The sequence below is a fragment of the Camelus bactrianus genome, chromosome 18 (genome assembly GCF_048773025.1).
Source record: "Camelus bactrianus isolate YW-2024 breed Bactrian camel chromosome 18, ASM4877302v1, whole genome shotgun sequence".
Lineage (NCBI taxonomy): Eukaryota > Metazoa > Chordata > Mammalia > Artiodactyla > Camelidae > Camelus > Camelus bactrianus.
The window spans coordinates 18,878,772-18,902,847 of NC_133556.1; the positions used below are offsets into that span (position 1 = coordinate 18,878,772).

Genomic DNA, 24,076 nt, shown 5'->3' on the forward strand with positions numbered 1-24,076 from the left:
ACACTATTTAATCCTCACAACAAGCCTCAAGGTAGGTATTAGCCCCATTTTTACGGATGAAACACTAAGCTTAATGGGAGGCTCAGGTAATAAGGGCCGACCCATACTTCAAATACAGCTCAGCCCTCAACGCCCACAGTCTTTGCACAAAGCAGTCCTGCCAGAGTCTTCTTACTTCTATTTAGACTGATGGGAGCTTTAAGACTGATGATGTTTAATTTAACCCGAACGATGACCCTGGAAGAAAGTGAGAAGGCTGCCAAGGGCTACTTCTTAAAAAGCACAGCAAAGAACTTAGAAATTATTTTTTACAAAGCCAGCAGAACACGAATACCAGAACATGATAAAGATAACATCCTCCACATAAATAAAAGACTAGAATCAAACCAAGTATCATTTATCAATAATACTAACGGCAATGCTTTTATTCAGAGTTATTATAAATTTAATCTAGTGATGTGTTACAAAAAGACTATCCACCTGAGTCCAGAGATTCAGGAGCAGATATGCATTAGTACTATTAATTTAATAAGCCAACAGAGAAAAAACAGGATGACTATCTAGACAGGTGTTCAAAACACAGGTGACAAAATTCCACACTCATGCCCAATTTTTTTTAAGCTCTTAATAAAACAGGAGTTTTTGAAAATATGTATCTCAAGCCAAACAGCAATCTCAGGCCAAAAGACAGCTATCATATTTAAAACATTTTTTCATGAAAATCAAAACAAAAATGTCCACCACTCTTTTTTTTTTTTTTAACATATTCTGGAAGTAACTACAAATTCACTTGGACCAAAAAGAAAGTCTAAAAATGAGAAGAAAATAGCAAAACCATTGGAAGATGTTATAACTGTGTTTTAAAAAGCCCAAGAGAAATCAATGGTGGAAACTACTGGAAACACTAAAATAATCCAATAAGGTAATAAACAAGGTTCCAAAATGGGTACACACACACAAAATTGCTTTCGTATGTATGCATAATGTCCACTCTAAAATATGATGCAAGAGCCATTTGAGACAGCATGTTTGAACCTGTAGGACACTATGCTAAGTGAAATAAGGTAGACATCGAAAGATAAATACTATATGATCTCACCCCTGTGTAGAATTGAAACAAGTCAAACTTGTAGGACCAGAGAACAGAATGGTAGTTGCCAGGAACTGGTGGGTGGGGAGAAAAAAGATGTTGGTCAAAGGGTACAAACTTTCAGTTGTAAGAAATAAGTTCTGGGGATCTATAGTTAATAATACTGAACTATATACTTTAAATTTGCTAAGAGAACAGATCGTAAGTGTTCTCATCTCACACACACACAAAAGGTAACTATATGAGGTAATGGGTGTGCTGATTAACTTAACTGTAGTAATCATTTCACAATGTATATGTATATTAAATTGCCACTCTGTACACTTAAAATACAACAAACTTTTACTTGCCAATTATATGAAGCTGAGAAATAAATTTCTATTTTTTTTAAATATGATGAAAAAAATTTAATATCACACACCATTAGAATAAATCTAACAAGACTTATGCAGGACACTTCAGAAGAAAATTTTGTTACTAAAGAACATAACTGAGTACATTGAAAGATACATCCTATAATTTGCCAGGAAATACTCCCGAAATTAACCTATAAACTTAATACAGGGGAATTAGGCAAGCTAGTGCTAAAGCTGATCTGTTAAATAAATAAGCCAAGAAAAATCTAAAAGGAACTGATTAAGGAGGACTAGTGTTACGATACTAAAATGTATGATAAAGCTACAGTAATTAACGTAGTTTGGTACTGGCACACACACAGAGGGACAAATCTTAATAGAACAGAACCAAACACATACAGGACTTTATGATAAAAGTGACATTCAAAGCACTGGGGAAAAGATAATTATTCAATAAATGGTGTTAGGATCACAGTGTAGCTATTTGGAAAACTCACTCTTTAACAAGCAGCTTCACTCCTAGAAATGCATCACACAGATAACCTGAAACCTTACTTCCTTCACTCTTTTCCCTACGTCACCCTCTAGGTGAGGCCCTTCCCTTTAAAATCACAGCACCTAAACCCAACCCTAACTCCACGAAGCCCCTTTCTTGCTTTCATTGTTTATTTTTCTCCATAGCACTTATCACCATCAATACGTCATTTGTTTGCTGTCTTTCTTAGAAAGTAAACTCCACGAGGACAAGGGTATTTCTATGTTTTCTGCTCACTTATCTCGAGCATCACTCAGTAAACGCTCTTTAAATGAACAGAGCTATTCTGTGGCATAGGAGTATCCCTTCCACCTTCACTGTGAGCTCAGTCCCACAGTGCACATGCGTCAGGGCAGACTCCCTCCCGGGACCCGCATCACAATGGTCCTAAGGCTGGGCAGAGGCACAAGCCTCAGTCCTTCCATCTGAAGTGTGATGCGCCAGGGAGATTCTGGGAAAGGTTTCCCTCACTTAGAAAAATGTATAGGAGAAAATGCCCCTTTCTTTCCAAGACTTTGTCATGCCTGCACGTGACGCTGGCACTGCATCAGCCATTCCGTAATTGTTGAGGGGAATGTCAGCACACAGAAGGGGAAGAAACGAAAGCAAGCCTTGAACTTCAGTGAACACTTTCATTACTGAATTCACCAAACTTGGAATCGTTTTTCTAAAATAAACTCTTAATTTTCAAAAGCTACTTTTAGTTGCTCCTTCTGTTTCTTGAAAAAGCATCCTACTACCTACTTGCAGGTGTGTAAAGACTTGCCTAACAGTGTTCATTTCACTATAATTTATAAAGCAAACTGCCAGTATCTAAAAGTATGTCAACAGGGGCCTCCTCAAGTCAAGTTACCGTATGTCCCGCAGTGTGCTGGTAAATGTTTACCAACCAGCCAGAAGGGAGAGGCTATTTGTGGAGTCTGCCAATTTCCGTGGTGTAGGTACTCATCATGGTCAATTTCAATAATGGCCAAGTTTAACAACCAGTTCACTAAGTTCCTCCCAATATAATTAACAATCAGCTGTCACGAGCCAGTAAAACCAGCTCCAACACACCACTTACGTCCAGACAAGGGCGTAGATACTTACATGCTGGTAAGGAATAATTTCCTAGGTATACTTAAGCAGAAAAGGGCAACACAAGTATTTATAATGGGCTTTAATTATGGAATCCGTTTTTTCACGTACACATATACTTGTATTTGCATAGACGATCTTTAGAAGAATTTTCAAGAAAGCTGAATAAGACTGTGGAACTGGAGTGGATGAGAAACGTCTCATTATATATTCTCTTGCAAGCTGCTTGAACTCTTTTTTTTTGAACCATGAGTTACCTTTTTATAAAAATTACAATTTAAAAAAATTAAACATCACTGTTTCCATTACTGCAACATAATTCTTCTTTTCATTACATACTTTCCCCTTCTTTGATACTTAAAACAATTCTCACTAGATTTAACAGCCCCTCACCAGAACTTGGTCAGTAAACCAAGCAGACTGAAATTAGAAAGATACATTTTGCATTTTTTTCCCCAATTTAACCTATGCCAACAAAATCACTGCGGTTCAATTTCAAGACAAATCAAAAAAATTACACAAGTAATTATTTCATCTACAACTGCTTTGGTTAAAAAAAATTAATTGAGCCAAGTATGCAAAGTATACTCAGAAAGCCCTAAAACAGCCCGGTATTCATGACCGCACACAGCAAGATCACTCTGCCCCTCACAGCCCTTACACAGTGTCACATGGAAATCATCAGGATCTAATTAACGACTCAGACAAGGAAAGCACAAATAGAGTGCCACAAGCAGTCTACAAAACTTAAAGGTCACTAGAGGTCACCCATAGCAACAAGGTTTCATGTCTCAGGTTTGCTTGTATGTCAAACATCAGCTTCACTGGATTCAATAGTCAACTCTGTGCATCCACAATCAAGGAGCTTGTTTTCAGTCTTTACTGGCGATTGCCCTCTTGTCCAGTTTAACTTCCTCTCAATTTTTATGTCAGCAACACAAGGAAATAAAATCGTGGTTAGACTGACATTTCTTCTCTTGCTCTTCCACCTCCTGCTATGCCAGGAAGCAGCATTAAAGTTCCATCGTGTGGTTGCCCAACAGGACGCAGGAAGCCTGGGCCTTACAACCTGATGACTAGTGATTGCAATGCAGCGAGACAGAGCCGAGGTTTAATTACACAGGGAGCAGCACCGAAACAAGGTCGGGCTGCTGAATTATCAAGGACGACATTTACTAGGTTTTTCCCTGTACAACATGTGTATGTGCTATATGGGCACTCACACAAAAAGCAGTTTCGCTCTTTACCATGACAAAGGATTCAACACAGGAATGTAAACATGGAGAAGTCAGATGGGGGAGGGGACATCTGCTTATCTGTTCTCCTTCCCACCCACCTATGTCTAAAGAATTCTTCATTTTCCCCACCATCAACACAAATCTAAAACCATTTGGTAAACGTTAAGCATTAAATCAGAACAGACCAAAACCTGAGGGGGAAAAAATAAGGACAAGAAGAAATGAAGGAGCAAGTGAGTGGCGACACAAACCCCGGGTTATAAGCAAACATGAGCATTAGTCCTTAAGACACAGATTTTCACAGATATCTGATAACTATGATACTTGCAAAACATTAGTGGATTTCTCAAAAATGTCTGCAAGCTCTTACAGTTTCTGAACCCAAACTGAACAAGGCAGTAAAAGAGAAAAAGTAAAGATTTTAAAGTATTAACATGTATTACTTATATAACAAATAATTTTTACATTACTGTACAATAACTTACGAAAATGCAAAAGAGGCTTAAAGTCGTTAACTTTCAACATGACCTAAATTGCAAACCACATAAACTAAAACCAAGCGTGAATAAATGTGACTTTTGGCCTAAAGTCACAGTAAATATGAAGCAATATGAAATCAAACCATTTCTTCTGAGATATTCTTCATTCAGTATTGCTGAAGAGCAAGACATGGAATCAAGAAACCACATGTCACACAAAGAAATGATACATGCTGGGACATAAATGGTCTTCAAAAGGAAAAAACGGGTAACAACAGCATTTATCATTTTAGAGTCTGGGACAAGAGATGTAAAATACTTAACAGCTATGACATTTGGCAGGTATATACAGATAGATTAAAAGACATCATTTATTCCTTGACTCAGCTCATAAGCTAAAAAATTAATGGTTCAGGCTCCATTTAAAAGCAGGAAATATGGACACATTTTAGGTTTCAATCTCCAGCAGACAGATCCAGCTGAGTATTAATTATTACCACTGCAAAGGGTGTACTAGAGTTCTATAAAAGCCACACTGAGATGAACATTAAAACCAAGGTGATATTTTACAGGGGTTAACTGTATTCTGTTAAATTCCAGGCTATTCTGAGAAATACAAGACCATGTCTAATTGTGCACAGCCCAGAATCACAAATATCAATAAACGTCAATGCTGGATAACAGGCCAGTAAGTGGGTGACCACACTTACCGTTTTCCACGTAGGGATGAAAGGGTAAGACCAGAGCAAGGATGACCCTGCCTCTAGTTGGCTCCAAGACACTTCTGATATCTTTTAACAAAGTCAGGGGCTGATCGCAGCGGTCCAGCAAATTCAAGCAGCTGATGACATCATACTGGAACCCCGTATTCTGCCATTCATTTATGCCAAGCACTCTGGAAAAACCAGAAAGATACAAACCCCCTTAAAGACATCTTTTAAAATAATTAGATGCCAGTAAAGGTTCTAATTTTGTCTTCTAAATCAAAGTAAGTTCAAAATCTTCATTTATAATTTATATTTGCAATAATAAAATAGCAAGGCAAAAGTAAGCAACTTATTTCTTTAAATTTAGCATTTCAGCTATTTCCAAACCTCAAAACATATAAAATTTCCTTTATAAGAACTAACATGTTTAATAAGTGTGAAGATCTAAGGTGATAAAAATGCTTAAGAAACTAGGGCATCAAATTCTTGAACAAAGAATCCTACTTTCTACATTCATTGGAATGTAATCATAGAATACATCATATATTCATGTTTTCTATTCCTAGGGTCCTATTTTTAAGACTGGCTAGGAGTGGTATAAGATAATTTCCATTTACAACCAATGATCTCTTGAGCAAATCTCTGTTCCCAGGAGAGAGATACTATTTCATACTCTTGAGTCTTCATATCTAAATAATTATATAGAAAAAGATAAAGCACAGGACATCCTATTAAAACAGTAAGTGGAGAGCATTGTTAACACACCATTCTGAGCCCTCAATATCGCACTCTCTCTTCCTCATTCCTTCCCCTCTTCTCTCTCCCTAAGAACATTTCTAGGCCCTTACGAAGTTTTACTCACAGAGGGGAGGAGTGCTTATATCAAAGAGTCTTTGTTAGCCACGCCTTTAAGGCAATTTTATAAATTACTCACTCCTATCATAACTCCTGAGGCATGTTATGATAGACAGGAGGAAGAGGAAACCAGAAAAAGCACCTTTGGTAAACAACTCTTTGATCATGCTAAGCAGATACAGTAGAGGTATCTTAGAAAATTCTAAAAGCATAATGAGAGCTGTTTAGGAAAACTCATTAGTATGATGACATCTTAGAGCATTTTTGTATAGCAGAATAAAAAGGAACACAAACCACCCAGCTGCATCTTCTTTTCAATCTAGATTTTTTAAAAACTAAAGCCTTCCTCCAAAACAACACTCTGACAAACATCACGGGTCTAGTCAGACTCCTTTGTTGCTTGAAATAAGTAGGGTATTAGAGCTCCCAAATCACTCTTTTGTACTGGCATGACGACTGCAGTGATGATTTTAGAAACTGATTTAGCTCAAACTAGAGAGAAGATTCTACTTTCTGGATAAAAAAGTCATCAATTTCCTTTTTGATGGAATGAACAACTAAAGAAAGACTATTTGTATATTAATGCCTTAGTCAAACAGCCAATTTAAATTCATAAATTTACAAAAAACAAATTACATACCTGATTTTAAAAAACAACAACAAAATCTTAGGCCTATGTACAATGAAGCAGAAGTCAAACATCATCAGCATGTTTTCATCTAGAATAATCTTACTAAATCCATCTCAGAGTTATTCACAGATAGGTAGTTTCCATGTTGGTAATTTTGAAAGACAGAAACACATGCTCATAACAGAAAATTACAGCTTTAGTATCGGGACAGTTAAAACTATACCTACAGAAGTCCAACTTCACCTTCACTTCTGTTTTGTGATTTCTACTTGTAAACTCCGTTCCACGCTAAGACAAATTTATCAGCCCCACTCAAACTACGCATAAGCCCAGGAATCCTAACAAGGCATTAGAATTTTCCTCTTCTTATGAGAAAAATGAAAGAAGTGACTTGTCCAAGGTCACACTGTAAATCACTGGCAGACTAGAAATTACACCTTGGAAACTCTCCTAATATGTTATTCAGGTCAATGAACTTGCTCCTTCCATATACAGTGACAAAGAACCTGATAATCAGTCTTTGAACAAATGCTCCACGGTGATGGATTGAGAGTAAATGGTCATCACTTCGGTCTCCAGTATTTTTTCATTCAAAAAATAAAATAAAGAGGATATTAACATGAGAAATAGAATTCTTAACTACAGTATTTTCTTTTCTTTTTAAGAAAGATCCCATACCTACAGATAATGCATTAAAGTCAAGCATCTTTCAAATTTATATTAATGATTGTGGTTCTCTGGTGTCAAAAATGCATACACAATTTCTTTTTGATCACCCACATGTGAATTGTATGTGTGGATTTGATTCCAAACCCATCCCCACCACCCTTGTTTCCTCCACCATCTACGAACTACCATTCAGATCATGTAAACTAATTTTCACATTAATTTTTTGGTAAAATCAGACCAAGGAAGGTAAACATGCTGCCAAAATTTTTTTCCTATGAAAACATAGAAAGATTTTCTTTTAATGCTTCGTCATGGAAAACAGTTTCTGTTTTATAGCCTTTAAATAATCTCAAAAAAAAAAAAAATACATCTAAAACCAAGAAATATACCCCAAACCATGTCTACAAATTATACCTGTATTTCTTCTTCTGAAGCTGCCATATCATAGTTTCAGACAGCTCAGTGGCATAAATTTCTTCAAAATGAGGGCTCATGATTTTTGTGACTTCTCCATCTCCAGCACCTAAATCAAGAAGTCTATGGGTTTTCCAGTCTGGATTAATTTTAAGCAGTCTCTGAAACTGATCTGGTGAAAACACAAACATTGAGCCTCTTCCTAGCAACCTGGAAAAGAAAAAAGGACAATGGATGACTCTATACAACATAAGCACTCCCCCACAATATACACACAAAGTAGTGACTCAGCCTTTAGAACCTGCTGAAGTAGTTCAACAGCCTTTTGAATCTACAAAATGTTTATTTTATAAATTATATGATTAAAATATATAGTTTATAAGATTTATGATTAAAAAGTAAAGTTAGTAAAATTAGAAAACATCTCCAGATATCATCATCTGTCTTTGAGGTTGCAAATAATACCCCAAAAAGAGTAGGGAAAGGAGAGGAATAAAAGGTGGGAAGGGAAGAATATGCAAGAAATTCAAAGATGAATGTGAAGAATTGAAGCCAACAAAGGAAGGAGATAGAAAGAGTAATAGAAAATATGTTTATCGGTTTAAAAAAATGACAGACCCACAGAATCAGACCACAACACTAGCCAATAAAACTAAGCAGAAAAAGCAAATAGAAAAAAAAAAGCCATTAGAGTATGAAACTGAAAAATGAGTGAGAAAAAATAGCTCTAGATAATATTTTAAGAGACACTAGAGAAAAGAGGAAGAGAGGTCCTTGTGGTATCAGTCAATTTGCATTAAGAAAGCAGATTCATACTTGTGTCAGTTTGTCCTATTATTCCTAAAATCCTACAAAAAAAAAAATCCAAAACACAGTAATGCCTTTGAAAAGAGAGGGGTTAAAATGGAGATGAAAGAGAGCTCTCAGAAAAGCAGCTGCAGATCAAACCGAGTCTCAGGAAGCACCATCTTGGGAAATAAAATGCACTCGCTGTTTAGAACTTGTTTTCTAGCTCTCAAACCCTTGTTTGTATATGGCAGGTGTTCTCAGACTTCCTTTAAGCAGCAGACCCCTTTCTTTAAATGAAGTGGACATTACTTAATAGATAATGTAAAATGAGAGCACTGCTGAAATGAGGTCAGAGCCACTGCCAGCCCATCCCTAGGCTCTTCTTTGCAGCCTGAAGCAGCTCCTGGGGCGCTTCCTCTTCAGACCCTGAAAAAGTCTGAGAACCACTGGTCTAGGAAATGGCAGGGAGGTCTGCATTGTACTGCTGCTTTCTGGAAATAATCATAAAGCACAGTATGTTTGTTACACAGTGACTGGAAAGACATGTGTAACTTGGTGCGCCCAGCTGGTGAGACCAGTTTCAGGAAAAAATTAAAATTACAGAGTTCACATGAAACTCCCCATCCCCTTTCCCATTAAGGCCTTAGGAGAAGGTCAACCAAATCTACCAATGTATCTGCAGTAAATCTTCTGCCCCACAAAAACGCTAAAATGGGAGCAGGGAAGGCCAAAGGGACTTTTACCCACTACAACTGCCTCCCCGAGAAAACCACACCTCCTAAAACACAAGCTGTTTTACAGCTCAGTAGTTCCTATCTTCTAGTAGGAAAACAGGCTGCAGAAAGATCTGAGAAAAGGATCTGAACTTAGTGAGACAGCTATTTAAAATTTCACACGGAAGCCAGAGTCAGAGCAAGGAAAAGTGACAGAGGTCGGAGGTCACAGGCTTGGGGGAATGCGTATTTCAAATGCTGGTGCTGATCTGCCATAGAACCAAAAGTACATTGCAAAATAGTTAATGACTTAAACTTTCCCAATTATAAAATAACATGCTCCTCCAGCTATCTCTTTGGAATCTAATGACCTTTGACATGATAATCATAACATTCTAGAGCTACAGGTCATCTGAGGTCAGAGCTCAGGTGTAAAGGCACCAGGCAGAGAACTACTGTCCTATTTCCAAAGATCATGAACAACAGAGGCTACACAAAAAGATTTAAACTGTCAAAAAAAATAAATCAAAATTCATCGAGCCCAGCATTTCTCAACCAGGATGGACTCTGCCCTCTAAGGGGCACTGAGAATAGGTGGGGAGAGTTTTGGGTGGTCGCAATGACTTGGGGGTGCTACTGTCATTTAGTAGGCAAGGTCAGAAAAGTTAGACTTTCTGCAATGCATAGGGCAGTCCATGTGTTTTTGGTGTGTGTGTGCAGTAACCATCCTAGGTTCTCTGGCCACAGTCTAAGTTCCCTCTAGATTTAGAGTCCATAGAGGAGGTACACCTCCTTAAAAATATCTTCCTTATAAAATAAACTCTGAAAATACCTGTCAAGCCTCTCTCTACTTGGCCTTCCCCTTTCCCACATAAAAGTCTGATTAAGTATCTTATCTTCTTAATTGAAGAAGGTTACCATAGTAATTATTTCTATAAGAGACAGCCACTCATGGTAATAAGCTACCATTGCCAGGGGTGGAAAATACCAATGAGCTCAAAATTAAGCTTTCAGTTGAGGCCCGGACACAGGGCAAGAGATATTTTTGTTTTGTTTGGGGGTGGGGAGGATGAGGGTTATTCAAAAGGGAAAAAAAAGCAGAAGAGCTGTAGATAAGGGAAGTTAAAATAAAAGGGATTTATTAATTGTATTGCCTCTCTTTGACCAAACTGTGAAATCCCAGAGCAGGTAATTTTAACCAGGGGCCAGTGGGGTAGAGGTAGGGGTTAAGTGGTTTAGAGTTTGAAATCTCCCCCAAATTATATGCAAAATGTTGAATGTAAGGACTATCTGAAGAGAGGATTTCTACCTTTTACCACTTTCAAAGAGGTACAGGACTCAAAAAGGTTAAAAGTCACTGCTATGGCGACTTGTCTGCTTTCCCAACAAAAATATACATGGTATAGAATAGAAATTCAATGCAGCCAATTTTAGAAACAAAATGTCAGACCAAGTTGTATAAACTCAACTATCAATACAAAAATAACAACTGTTTGCTGAAGCAAATTTAAGGCAATTTCCTATCAACAATGAAGAAAATCAAGTAAGATACCCTGAGAAATGGCTCATGGTGCTTGAAAACATATTTAAGGACCAGATGATAGACTGAGGATCCAGACACTCATTAGATGCTGGCTCCAAACCTCAAGGGAAGAAAAAGTGGGCCCAGCCAGTGGTATTAAGCAGTCCAAGAGGCTTTTGAAGGACTGAGTCCTGCTGCTTTTCTTTGGTGTTCTGGATTCTTGGGCTTTGGGGATGTTAGAAAATCTGGCCAAGAAAGGATGAAAATATTCCTAGAGCTTTTTCCATAAATTTATATGAGATAATCAACCACTCTAGGGATAGAGAATTCCACAATAAATTCACAAAATTCTAGTGAGCCCAGAATTATGTAAGAACAGATGGAGGACCCTTGAACAAGCCACCATCCACTGCTGGGCTGAATCAGATCCCTCCCAAAAAGACTTGCTCCAGGGAAGTGTGCTTAAAGCAAAGATCTTACTCTTCAGCCTATGTTAAGGGCTTGGTTCCAAGTATCCTGCTTCTTTCTGATAGGTCAGCAGCAGCATAGACACCATCTGGGAACTTGTTCAAAATGCAGAATCGCAGGTCCCACCCCAGACCTTCTGACTCAGAATGTGCATTTTAACCAGATCCCCAGGTGATACCTGTGCACGTCAAAGTTGGGAAGCACTGTAATTCCCATCACAGAAATACACAACAATGAGGCTATTTATCAAGTTACGGTGAATTTAAAAAGCATAACTGCACAGGCTGAGACACTGGACCAACGATTCTGACTACAAGTGCTGTAGCTGTAGAGGCAGTCAACATCTCAACAAGGTCACTTTTCTTTTTCCTTTTCTTTTTTTAGACCTAAGGATAAAGAAAAAAATATCCAAGATTCACTTACCCATTGATAGATGTTCTAGACATAAACAGGCTAAAAACAGATGACACAAAGGAGTGATATAATTGGATAAATAGCCAGCCGGATTTCTCAATGCTGTTGTTTAAGAAGATCTGTGTTCCTTGATCAAGGTAACTCTGAACAAAGACAGCCTGGAGTGATTCGCATAATTTCTCTCTGTTGCACACATACCACTAAAAAAAGAAGAAAAAGAAGAAGAAGAATGAAAACATGTAACTGAAGCATCATCTAAGAAGTCCAAAAACAAAAAACAGAAGACTAAATTAAACCTAAGATTTCCAAATTCTATAATCTCCTGGCACTCTGAGGATAATCATCATCTCTTATATTCATATGCCACCTATAAAGTACAACATACTTCCTCACACACAATTTCTCCTTTAATTCTCATAACCCTCAGGGTAGGGAGAGAGTGAGGGGAGAGGGAAAGGCTGGCAGTTATGCAGCTCAGTAGTGACAGAGCCAGGCCACAGTCCATGAGCTCCGCCTCCAGGCCCAACCCTTCTGTCACTATACCCCCTGCAACCTGAGATCTAGGAAAGCTCGGATGGCATCTGCCTCACTGAGATTCAACATAAGAAGGCAGTAACTACCAACATCAACTTTGTTTTAAAATAAGAAAAGTCATTCAATGCAATGATTTGACTCAAAACCCCCAAACAAATCAATGGCAGAGTGAGCAGCAGAATTTAACATTCCAGTGACCAGAGTAAGCTGCCCTATAGAAATATTGAGGTTTGCTTTACCAGGTCATAAAACATTCTAACAGACAGGAGCCAAATGTGCTTGAAAAAGATTAAGCAGTTACTTAAGGTCATACTGCAATCAATAAGACAAAGTAGTAACATGCTAAGAACCAGATTTCCAGGAATAGGCTCTAAACAGAACACACTTTTTGAAACAAAAATTCAAGAGCCTCAACTGTAGATGAAATGTAATCTTCTATAATAAATGTTTCCCATTTTCAGTCAGAGTTAGTACACTAGAGAAGCGGGGAGGCGGACTGCAGGGTGCATCAGCTTTAGAGTCAGCCATACCAAGTCCTGGCTCAGCCATTCCTTATGTAAGCTCGCACAAGACACTTAATCTCTGAGCCTCTGTAAACTCATCTGTAGACCAGAGATGTCACTGGTTTCTATCCTGGTAGGTTACTGAGAGGATTAAACAAGATAACGCAGGCAAATCCTCAATATAGGACCAGACACACAAGAGACTCCTATAATAATAAGAGCAATGATATAAAGTCCCCTAACACGACCTGATAAATAAAAGTAAGTCCATTACGTACCATAATGAAACTGTAGAGTAGATTAGTTACTATTAATCTATTAGCTACTAAGAGACAATCAATTTCTCCCAATAAGGAGCCAAAAGTAACCTGCTTCCCCCGGCAAATATGACTATTCACCGTAGGTGTCCCGTAACTGCTTGCACAACTGGTGGACCAATTTTACAGTCATCCTAAACTTGCTAAATACTGAATGAAATCTTGGGTAACATTCCTGACATTAACACTGAAAGGAACCAGTTATAAACCAACACAAAGAAGCAAACAGGCACATTAAAATTTTAAAGATTAACCAATCTTTTTACAAACCCTGTGCCCTGAACTGAATAAACTAAATCTTTCCAATTGTTGGCTGATCTGTGTTAATTTACCATTAAACACTGTTATTAAAACTGCTTGAACTTGAAACTATTTTTATTTTTCCCACTCTACTTGACAAGCTATGAAGCTTCTTACATTGACTGCCTACAATTTTCTTAGTCTGAAAATGTTCATGCTTAATCATTAACTAATTCTTAATACTCATTGTGCCTGAAGTTATGCCCCAGTGCAGGTCATAAACCATTTTTTATTATACTCCTGACCTCCTGGTTCACATTCTGAACTCTGTAATAAGAGGCCATTCTAACTTTTTTTTTTTAATTCTCTGAAATGACTAATCAAGATGAAAGCCATCACCTTGGTAATAGGCAATCAGGTACATTCTATTAATGTGGACAAGAAGTCATTCAAGTGGAACAGAGAAGCAAAGAATTCCTTGGCATCCACTTATAAATGGACAACCAGAACAATAACGGACTCAGACTTCCAGAACTAAGCAAGAACTGGCACCGTTAACTGCAAATAACGCTTTTAAGTGCCAAAAGGAAAACTCAAGTTTTTTAATAGCGTTTCTCTCAATTCATCAACATTAACACATGTGGTTGAACCTTTACTACCATACAAGTCTTTCAGAAAGAAAATGCTTACTGAACAGAATGTGCTAAGAATAAAAAGACGCAATGCCCTTCTCTTTAAAGGTAAAGGTTAGAATTCATGTTCCTCCTGCCATTTACATGATACAAATGTCAACTCCATAGCAGCACTATCCATAACTACCAAAGAGTGGAAACAACCCCGATGTCTGTCAACTGATGTATGGATAAACAAGATGTAGTTGATCCATACAACAGAATATTATTCAACCATAAAATGGAATGAGGTATTGATTCATGAGACAACGGGGATGAACTTTGAAAATACTATGCCAAGTAAAATAAGGCAATCACAAAATGCCACAAATTGTACAATTTCATTTCCATGCACTGCCTAGAATAGGAAGATCCAGAGACAGAGAGTAGACTGTGGTTGCCAAGGGTGTGGGGAGATGAGGCAATGGGGAGTGTCTGCTAATGGATATGGGGTTTATTTATCAAGTGATGAAAATGTTCTAAAATTAGAGTGGCAATGGTTATGCAACCTTGTGAATATAAATTTTTTAAAAAGATCCAATGAGATTATGTTGCTATGTGACTCTCTTAAACAATAAAAAAAGACAGATAATTTTCCCAAAAACAGAGATGAATTCTATGGTCAATTTTATGGTCATGAATTTTGTCTTGATAAAGTTGTTATTTAAAAAAAAAATATACACACATCTTAATGTAGTTGGTATTTTGATCTTCCAGAAATTAAAAGTGGTTTGAAAATTTAAGTGACCAAGTAAACCTCTTTAAAAATGCCAACTTCTAAATGCAAATCTAATCGTGTCACCACCCTGCTTCACAGAAGTCCTGACATACAAAATAATCAATATGGCTTACAAGGCCCTGCATGGTTTGTCCATTCTGTGTCCACAGCCTCATCTCATGACACTCCCTACCAATGCATTACACCCAGCCACTCACCATGTCACACTTTACTCTTCTTTTTCTGGAAGGCTCTTTCTCAAGGCTGTTTCACATGGTATTTGCTCTGTCTCCTACATTTCCCACCACCCGAACCCACTCCTTGTTTACCTGGTTAATGTCTCCTCAGTAACATTCATAACCACTGAACTGAAAACTGGTATGTAATTGCGTGTTCAGTGTCTATATCTTCCCAGGTAGACGGGAAGCTCCATAAAAGGTGAGGGACAATGACTGACTTCAGTGTCTGGCACACACACAGATGAACAATAAATGTTCATCTGTCTAACAATAAATTATTCTTAAAAATCAAAGGCAGTCTAACAGATAAAATTCAGAGTTTCTAGCAAAATCCTAACGGGAACACAAGGATAACCATGGAGACAGCTGTCACCAGGTTTCCATCAATTTCTAAAACTCCAAAGTTTTTGCAAGGCCTAGCTTAAACTCAATTCTGCAAACAGTGGTTAAGCTACCCACCCACCACACAACTGCATCAGCACAGCAAGCAATGAAGGAAGACATGGACTGGGCACCTGCCCGTACCAGGCACCTAGCCAAGCGCCTCAGCTTTCATTTCCCACCTCATCACTTCTGAATAAATGTGAAACCTGGCATTTCTGAGCACTTCCAGCTCATTTAAGCTCCTGTTTTAGGTTCATATGATTTTATAAGAGTTTCTCTCAAAGAAGATTCTCTTTGCTTCACTCTATACCCAGTATGTGTCTCTGAGGGTCACTTTTAGAAAAGAAAGCAGGACTATTCTGCGCAATTAGACCGGACTGGATGTGTCTAAAGACAATCTGATCTAGAAAACAACTAAATTACTATAGGGCAGGGTTTCTCAACCTCTGAATTACTGACATTTGGAGCACATAATCCGGGGGCTGTCTTGTGCACTGGAGGACGTTCAGCGGCATCCCCAGCCACTCCCCATCAGATGCCAGAAGCACTCCCCCACCCCCAGTTATGACAACCCTAAACATCCCAGACACTGCCCCGGGGTGCAAAGTCGGCACTGCTTAGAACCCCTATGTGAGCTTACCCAGAAAATTTCATAAGTGCTTCCTAACCACTCCAGCTCAACAGTGGTCTAGGGAAAATTAACAATGGACTCACTGGCCTCCAGGAACTTACATTCCAGAGGAGGGGAAAAATCAGAACCAAGAGAAATAAGTAATATCGTCATGATATTGGCCAGGATCTTCAGGCCTTAAATAAGTAGTCACCTTGCCCTTCAGACGTTGACAGAAAATCAGTGTAGGAGCCCCTGCAACATTTGGCCGTCCCCCTGGAGCTACCTCTCTCTCTAGACAACCCAGCTTAAGTGAAAAGCTGTAATGAGCTCACACTAGGTGGCTGTCTGTAGGCTCCCACATGGGTTCAAACAGGGGTGTTCTTTGAACATGGGCTCTGCAAAGACTACAGAGACAAAGGTGCGTGGGCAAGAACAAAGCATCATGCCCATTAAATGTTCACATTAAAGAACTGGGTGCCAGCCCTACTGCAGGGCTGGACTCCTCAGCTGGAGACCACAGAGTCTGAAAAAGCATCTTATTAGCATCTTCCTTTAAAGTTCACTTGAATTTTGCTCAATCTAAATAAGCAAGGAAGTCTTTTTTTTTTTTTAATATGGAATGCTTCACAAATTTGCGTGTCATCCTTGTGCAGGGGCCATGCTAACCTTCTCTGTACTGTTCCAATTTTAGTATATGTGCTACCAAAGCGAGCACAGTAGGGAAATCTTTTAAATAACAGTGTCATCAAGCCAGAGTTATGCCATGCAGTCATCCACTGATGCTAATGGTGAAGTAGGATGCGATAACTAAGCATAACCTCTTCTAAAAGATGTTACAGTAAAAGCAGTGTTCCCTCTACTTTCAACAAGACTGTAAAGATACTAATAATTAGCCAAATAATAAACAGCCAAATCAGGTAGACATGAGTTTTGAATGTGTATCTGGCAGTATTAATTAACCAAAATAATGAAGTATTAAGTCATGTCTTAAAGATTTCATTAAACCCATGAACATCGCCTAATCTTTACATAACCTTGTTTGATGGATCATTCCTTTAAAGTAGAAATGCATTTTTCCTATAAAATTATATTTGCTTATCAGATTGAGGGATAGAGTTAAAAGTTTTTCTGAAATTAGCTGAGTTCCTCAACTAGTTAAACACATACCATGCAACAGTCTTTTCTCCCAAAATACAAAGGACTTGAGCACATTAGTAGAATCGGAACTATAAAGTTATTTTTAAAAACAACTTCCTCATTTTAGGTAATGTGGTATCATAAAAAAAAATTAATATTTGTTCTTTATCCCCAGTTCCCAGCACAGAGCTCCTAAAAAGCTTGGGGAAACTCCGGAGTGATAAAAGCACCTTCTGTGTGCTCCAGAGATAACCAGGAGGGCAGGGTGGAACTTTCAGCTCCACCTCTAACATCCAAGGAGGGGAGAGAAGCTAGAGATTGAGTTCAACCACCAATGGCCAAAGATTTAATAAATCACACCCTGGTAATGAAACCACCATAAAATCCCTAAAAGACAGGGTTCTGGGTGCTTCCAGGTGTCTGAACACATCGATGTGCTGGGAGGGTGGCTTACCTGGACGAGGCATGGAAGCTCTGTGTCACCCTCTGACCCCCACACCTTGCCCTATCCATCTGTTCCATTTGGCTGTTCCTGAGTTATACCCTTTATAGTAAACCAGTAAACATAAGTAAAGTGTTTTCCTGGGCTCTGTGAGTTGATCCAGCAAATTATCTAACCTGATGGGGGGGCTGCAGAAACCCCAGAATTTGTAACCAAGTCAGACAGAAGCATGGGTAGACTGTGGACCCCCAACTTGGAGCTGGTATGTGGAGTGAGGGCAATCTTGTAGGAGGGAACCCTTAAATCTCTGGGTTAACTCCAGGTAGTGTCAGAACAGAAATGAATCGTACGACATCTAGTTGGTGTCAGAGAATTGGTTGGTGTCAGTAGCAGCATGGGTAAGATGATTTTTTTCAACATTAAACTTAACCAAAGCAAGCACAAACTGGATGAAGGTCAGAACTTCGAGCCTCTGTCCCATCTTCATCTAACTCACAAACTGCAAAAACTCCAACTGGGTTTTTTGCACTCAGCTATATAATTTCAGTGTCTATGCAAAGGTCCCTCAGAATGGGGACAGTATGCTATTAAGAAGGCAGCCTAACAAAAAAAAATAAAAAATAAAAAATAAAAAGAGGGCTGCCTACTCTCACAGTCTCTCAGACAACAAAAGGTCTTCTAGGAGGGAGGTCATGAAACAGTGGGAAAAGCTGGGCCTTGAAACCAGAAAGTGTGGGGTTCCAAACCCAACTCTGCCATCCATCAACTGTGCTCATGAGCAAGTTTCATCTCTTTTAGCCTCAATCTTTCTCTGTAAAATGGGGGTGCACCACCTACCTCCAAGAGTTGTTATAAGGATTAGAGAGGATAATATATTTAAAGTGCCTGTCACTTAATAGAAGCAGAATAACTTGATTTTATTCCCCTTCCTGACCAAGGTCCACAAAAGCCAGTCAGAGAACTGAAGTTCAAGGGAATGCCTAAAAACCACACTGTAGGTCTGGGCACCCAGCCATTCTCAAAAGAAATGAGTAACCAAAGCATTCAGTACCACTAAAAACAACCAGAAAGGTTCCACTGAGGGGGCCCAGCAGAAACTTTCCTACTACAGGGGGTGGTAAGGCCAAGCCTAACAACACTGACCTCCACAACTAAGGATTCAAAAATCACATTCTGAGTTCTCCAGTGCGATCGTATCAGTCTGGACACATAATTACTGACACCCTCTCGTGTCTAAACACAGCATAGGAGTAAACATTCAAATCTTCATTCTTTTTCTATAAATGATACAAACCTAAACCAACAACCACTTTATGTGAGACTTCCACATGCAGAGTAACAAAGACACCCTTATGTCCATGCAGAGAAACAACTTATACAGATTAAATTGCTTCAGCTTTGATTTAATAAATAAATTACTGGCAATCTCCATTTCAAACACTCACTCACTGTTAGTACTTTATAATCCTATGACTTTCACAAAGCTTCAGATGCTCTCAAAAATTGTCTTTTACTGGAAGTACCAGGGTCCCCTAAGGCACCTTCAGAGAAGAAGGTAAAGGCTTCTGGGATACTCAGCAGAAGAGAGCATCCCAGTGTTCTGCAAAACTGAAGCAAACACTTGTTTAGGGTTTCAACACAGGTTATAAGGAAGGAAAGAAACCCTTTTCAAAATCTCCTTGGTATTCAGCTGCAAAGGCCTCCAGACTCAAAGGCAGTTCAGAGGAGGACACGAACCTATCCATCAGTGTCTGGCTGGCTGGCTGGCTGATCGCCCTGAGCACTGTTAACTCATGCCTGGCTTCGGTCTACCTCCACAAGGTACATGGGAAGTGAGGGAAAGGAGACCAAATCTGTCCTCTGGCACAACCTTTGACTTCTGACTGTGATATCCAACTATTTGTTCATTTGGGAAAAAACCCAAATTGTATCCTAAATCCATCATTGCTTGTAGCAAAGCACAGTTCTGAATTTATATAAGGTGAAAAAAATAAATCAGATATACATATATCTGCAATTTTAAGTTACAGTTTACTAATTCCTGATATCGAATGTTATCTGTGCTTTAGGGAAAAATAAAAAATACTCTGCAGTATGTGACCTGGAGAAAACAGTCCTGGCTTGGTTCCAGGGAGTTCTACAACAATTTTTTTTTCCACTCCCATCAATTGAGAAGCTGTTGAATGCCTGTTATTATCAAGAACCTGGTTAGTTTAGCCTAAGAGTCCTTTCAAGTTTCTAGATGCAATGCCTCAAAAAGACTAGATCCAAAGCTTTTGTTGTTATTTTCTTTGTTAAGTTCCGGGTCAGCCAATAACGAAAAGTCACATATCTAGTTTCTCACTGCCTGGCTCTATTTCTTCCCAACAAATTAAACTCACCTTGCAACCTGTGACTAAGAGTGTGCTGCTGATTAAGGAAGCTGGAAATTTTCTCTGGAGAAAATTCTTTTTTTCTGTAAAGAGCCAGATAGTAAATATTCTAGGCTTGCAGGTCATAAAGCAGCAACTATGCAACTCTGCCATCGTAGCTGGAAGCGCTCACAGACCATAGGTAAATGAATTTGGTGGCTCTGTTCCAGCAAAACTTTATTTGTGGATACTGAAATTTGAATTTCATGTAAGAAATTTTCACATGTTACACAATAGTATATATCTTTTTGCAACCATATAAAAGGGTAAAACTAGTCTTACTTCACAGTCTGTACAAAATAGTCAGTGAGCCCAGTTTGGCCTGCAAGCTGAGAGAAGCCCTTCCTTGCTTCCTGCTTGCCCAAAGTGAAACATAATCCCGGTTTTGAAGCTAACATGCCAGATCAAGTCATTAAAATAGTGCCACCACTATGGTTTTAGAGCTGTTTTAGCTCAAAGGACCCTTTGTGCCTCTCCAAGCTTTAGTAACTAAATAGCTATTTTTAATGAATAAACATTGCCCAAGATTTCTCTTTTAAACACAGGATCCACCACCATAATTTCTTAATCAAATAAGCATAAGGAAAACTTGTGCTAAGTATGGTTCAATCAAATCCATAACTCTACTTTCATGCAACTCAAAAGAACCAGATGTGGCTGGCTTGGAACCCACACACCCAAATGAACACCAGAAGACCTTGTATAAACTATTAATTTGAAGCTGGGTGGTGGGCGGGGGCAGGGGGGGCGCATTATTGTTAAGTTACTTCACAAGCAACAAAGTTTATAAGGCGAACTCAGGATCCTGGACTATAAAGCAGATAACAAATCATCAACTCAGCCACCTTGCAGGGGGAATAGTCTCCTATTCCCCTTTATGTCACTGTGGTTTCTATACACATGATTTCTTTTGCTCATTTTAATCTTTATTCATGGACAATACTTTCATAATGCAAATGTGTCAACTCAAAACAATGTTTGGATTGATTATTCTAGGGAAAAGAGCCAATCTCCAGCCCAATATTCAGGAAGCACCTGATTAGTCTTCACTTTGGAGAAACTAGTTGCCAAGTTGCTAAGTGCAAATGGTTAAAACACACACGTTTTAACGTACACATACACTTCGTTATCTCAGGAGCATAACAAAGTAATAAATGAGATATCTGAAACCAGGATTAGTTTTCCTTAGAACCTAACAGATTGAGCTTTTAAAAGGTACACAATTAGAAAGTATCCTCTGTTAGGAGATATTCTGAGGCTATGTCTACAGCTGTAATTCTACCTAGAATTCATAAAAATCAAGTTGAACAGTTTTTCAGTTTTTTAAAACACGCCCATTTCTTTCATGAGCACTTAAAACAGATCAAGTCTACTGCAGTAAAGGTAATCACAAGTGCAATAAACACCTACAGCCAAGAAACTCCCGTAATTCAATGTCGATGGAAATAAGCCTCTTTTTCATTCTACTCAGAAACTTATTTCTACCAATTGCTGAACATGACATTTCTATTCATTATTTTACACCATTACCCATGTTCCTTATGGATATGTAACATTTTGGTAACTGTACAGTACCACTACAACTCTAAAAATGACTAATTAATCCATAGCAAAGAATCTGGTTTTTTCAAGATCACCTACTAACTTTATGTCCACTCAGTGATTACCTAACAAATTACAACAGCTGTGGGATTACAAAAAAATGGAAATTTATGATTTCCTTTAAAAACAGAAAAAGGACCACTACAAATATTTGCTATAAAAAGTAAATACTACTTCTCTGAATGAACTGCTTTATCACCTTAGACAATTCTTTGGTTTCATTAAAACACAGAAGATCAACCTGGGTGCAACCTCTCTAAACAGCTGGCATAATAAGAAAAGTAACACAGGAAAATGAAAAATCTATGAAAATGACTAGACACAAGATGGGGAGTAATTAATTACTGCTCTCTGGAAAGGCAAAATGTACCATAAATGCTAGCAATTATGTAAGTCAATACTCTGGCAGAATTCAAAAGTCTGTTTTCAATGAATGCAATGTTAACCGCAAACTACATTACGGTCAAATAAGAAATATTTCACTTAATTCTACAGCTGACCTGCACACACTTAAGTGGCACAAAACTAAGCTCATGAAAGGACTATCCAGCCGGCCACATTGGATCGTTCACAATCCACAGCTACAACTCTTAAAATAATTCATTCCTGCCCAGTTCTGTTTTTACAACCCTTCCAGTAAAAGCTTGCATCATCTTCCTCATTACATCTCTCGGGTCAGACACTAACACCAAAGTTTAAAGGAGATTTCTCTTAGGTAGAAGGGGAAGGTTCCATTGCATGGGAGTGATAACCTGTCAAACACATTTTTTAAGTGCTTAGGGAAAATGTCACCCGAACGAGCCCAGAGAGTTAAATGGCTCACGATGCACAGTTGTATTTCTTTATGACCCTTTGTACGTTCAGAGATTCAACCAGACAAAAAGAGGGACCGGCTTTCGGTTCTGATTCTCAGGGGTGATGACGGTTGTCCGGGATAGTGGGATTGGTCTGGTCATTTAGGTCTCAGGCCCCGGTGCCAGACGGGTCCCGGTCGCCACGCACTGGCCCCAAAGTTCCTCGGTCCTGGCGTCGCGAGCGGACGCCGAGGTGACCGAGCGCCTGCAATCACCGCCCGGAACCCGGGAACAATGCGGGGCTCCGGGGCGCCTACGCCGGGGCCCGAGAGGGGGAAGGGGAGGCCGTCATCCGTTCGCACCGCGGAACAAAAGGCGCCGGGCGTCCGAACGGGGCGCCCGGCGGGGAAGACGAAGGGGAAACTTTGTGAGAGGCCGGGGCGGCGGGGCGAGGCCCGGGGGCACCGTCGCCGCGACGCCCCGCACAATAGCAGGGCCGAGCGCGGGAAGGCCGGCCGCCACGCCCCCGCCACGCCGGGCCGGAGTTCGGCCCCGTACCTGGTGGTTCTCCTTCCGGCCGCCCGCGGCCGCCGCCGGCCCGCCGGGGCCACTCGTCATGTTCACGTACAGGGAGCGGGTGAGCGGGCTCCGCAGCGTCCACATCCTCCGCGCCAGCCACACGGACGCCAGGCTCAGGCACAGCCAGCCCGCGAACAGTCTCATCGGGGGCCGCGGCCGCTCGCTCGGATCACCGCCGGCGCCGGAGCGAGGAGGAGGAAGCGCCGCCGCCTCCAGCCACCGCCGCCGCCGCCGCCGCCGCCACCCGGGCTCGAGCCATCGCGCCCAACTTGCCTATCCAGCCCTTCAGGGCCGAGGCGGGGGGTGGGGCGGAGCGGGCGGCGCGCAGCCTTCCCGCCTCCCTCTTCCTCTCAGCCCGCGGAACGCCGCCTCCGCGGGCGCCAGTTTCCAGCCGGAACACGTACGCGCGGCTGCGGCGCGCTCCGCCCGCCCAAAGAGCCGGCCGGCCGGGAGGCGGGACAAAGGTAGCGCGCATCCGCCAGGAGCGCGTCCCCGCCTCCCGCCTGGCGCCCCCGCCTCCTTTAATGGCCGAAATGATTTTAATGTTTTTAAGTCAGGGAAGATCAATTCCGAAGTCGGTAACTGAAGCTTCCTCGTCCCTCCAAGGTAGTGTCCGCAGGACTACTGGTCTTTATTCGCTTTAGTCGTTGCTTCTGGGCCCGTCATCCACCCCACCACCGGCGGGACTTTCACCTGATTGTGCCGATTGACCCAGGGGTGACCCTCATCCCTTTCGTAGTCCAGACACTCGGACCAAGTCCTTGCCAGAGACGGTTATTGCCAGTTCTTAACTGTTACAGGCTCAGCTGCGTAACGTCCTGTTTATATTCAGCGCTGACGAGCCAAACCCCCACCCCAAGGTCCTCCACTCTGCTTTGCAGGAGCTGCAAAGCCGACAGGAATCTAGCGGGGAAAGCATGCCACCAACTCCTCCC

General features: G+C 40.3%; 1 protein-coding gene and 1 non-coding gene across 3 annotated transcripts in view; both read right to left on the reverse strand.

Annotated features, from left to right (window-relative positions):
• METTL9 (methyltransferase 9, His-X-His N1(pi)-histidine) overlaps positions 1-23,537 on the reverse strand; it is a 37,993-nt gene extending 14,456 nt beyond the window's left edge. Inside the window, exons 1-4 of one of the 2 annotated variants that reach the window (XM_074346216.1) lie at positions 23,121-23,537; positions 11,967-12,157; positions 8,052-8,261; positions 5,486-5,670 (exon numbers count right to left, since the gene is read on the reverse strand). In XM_074346216.1, coding sequence (XP_074202317.1) covers positions 5,486-5,670; positions 8,052-8,261; positions 11,967-12,157; positions 23,121-23,285 — 751 coding nt within the window. In that variant the 5' untranslated portion in view covers positions 23,286-23,537. The remainder of the gene's footprint in view (positions 1-5,485; positions 5,671-8,051; positions 8,262-11,966; positions 12,158-23,120) is intronic. The other variant, XM_074346215.1, reaches the window with a different exon arrangement.
• On the reverse strand, positions 16,785-16,891 carry LOC123618580 (U6 spliceosomal RNA). Its single transcript, XR_006727039.1, has one exon. It is a non-coding gene; the product is annotated as a U6 spliceosomal RNA (small nuclear RNA).
• Positions 23,538-24,076: the final 539 nt, after the last annotated feature.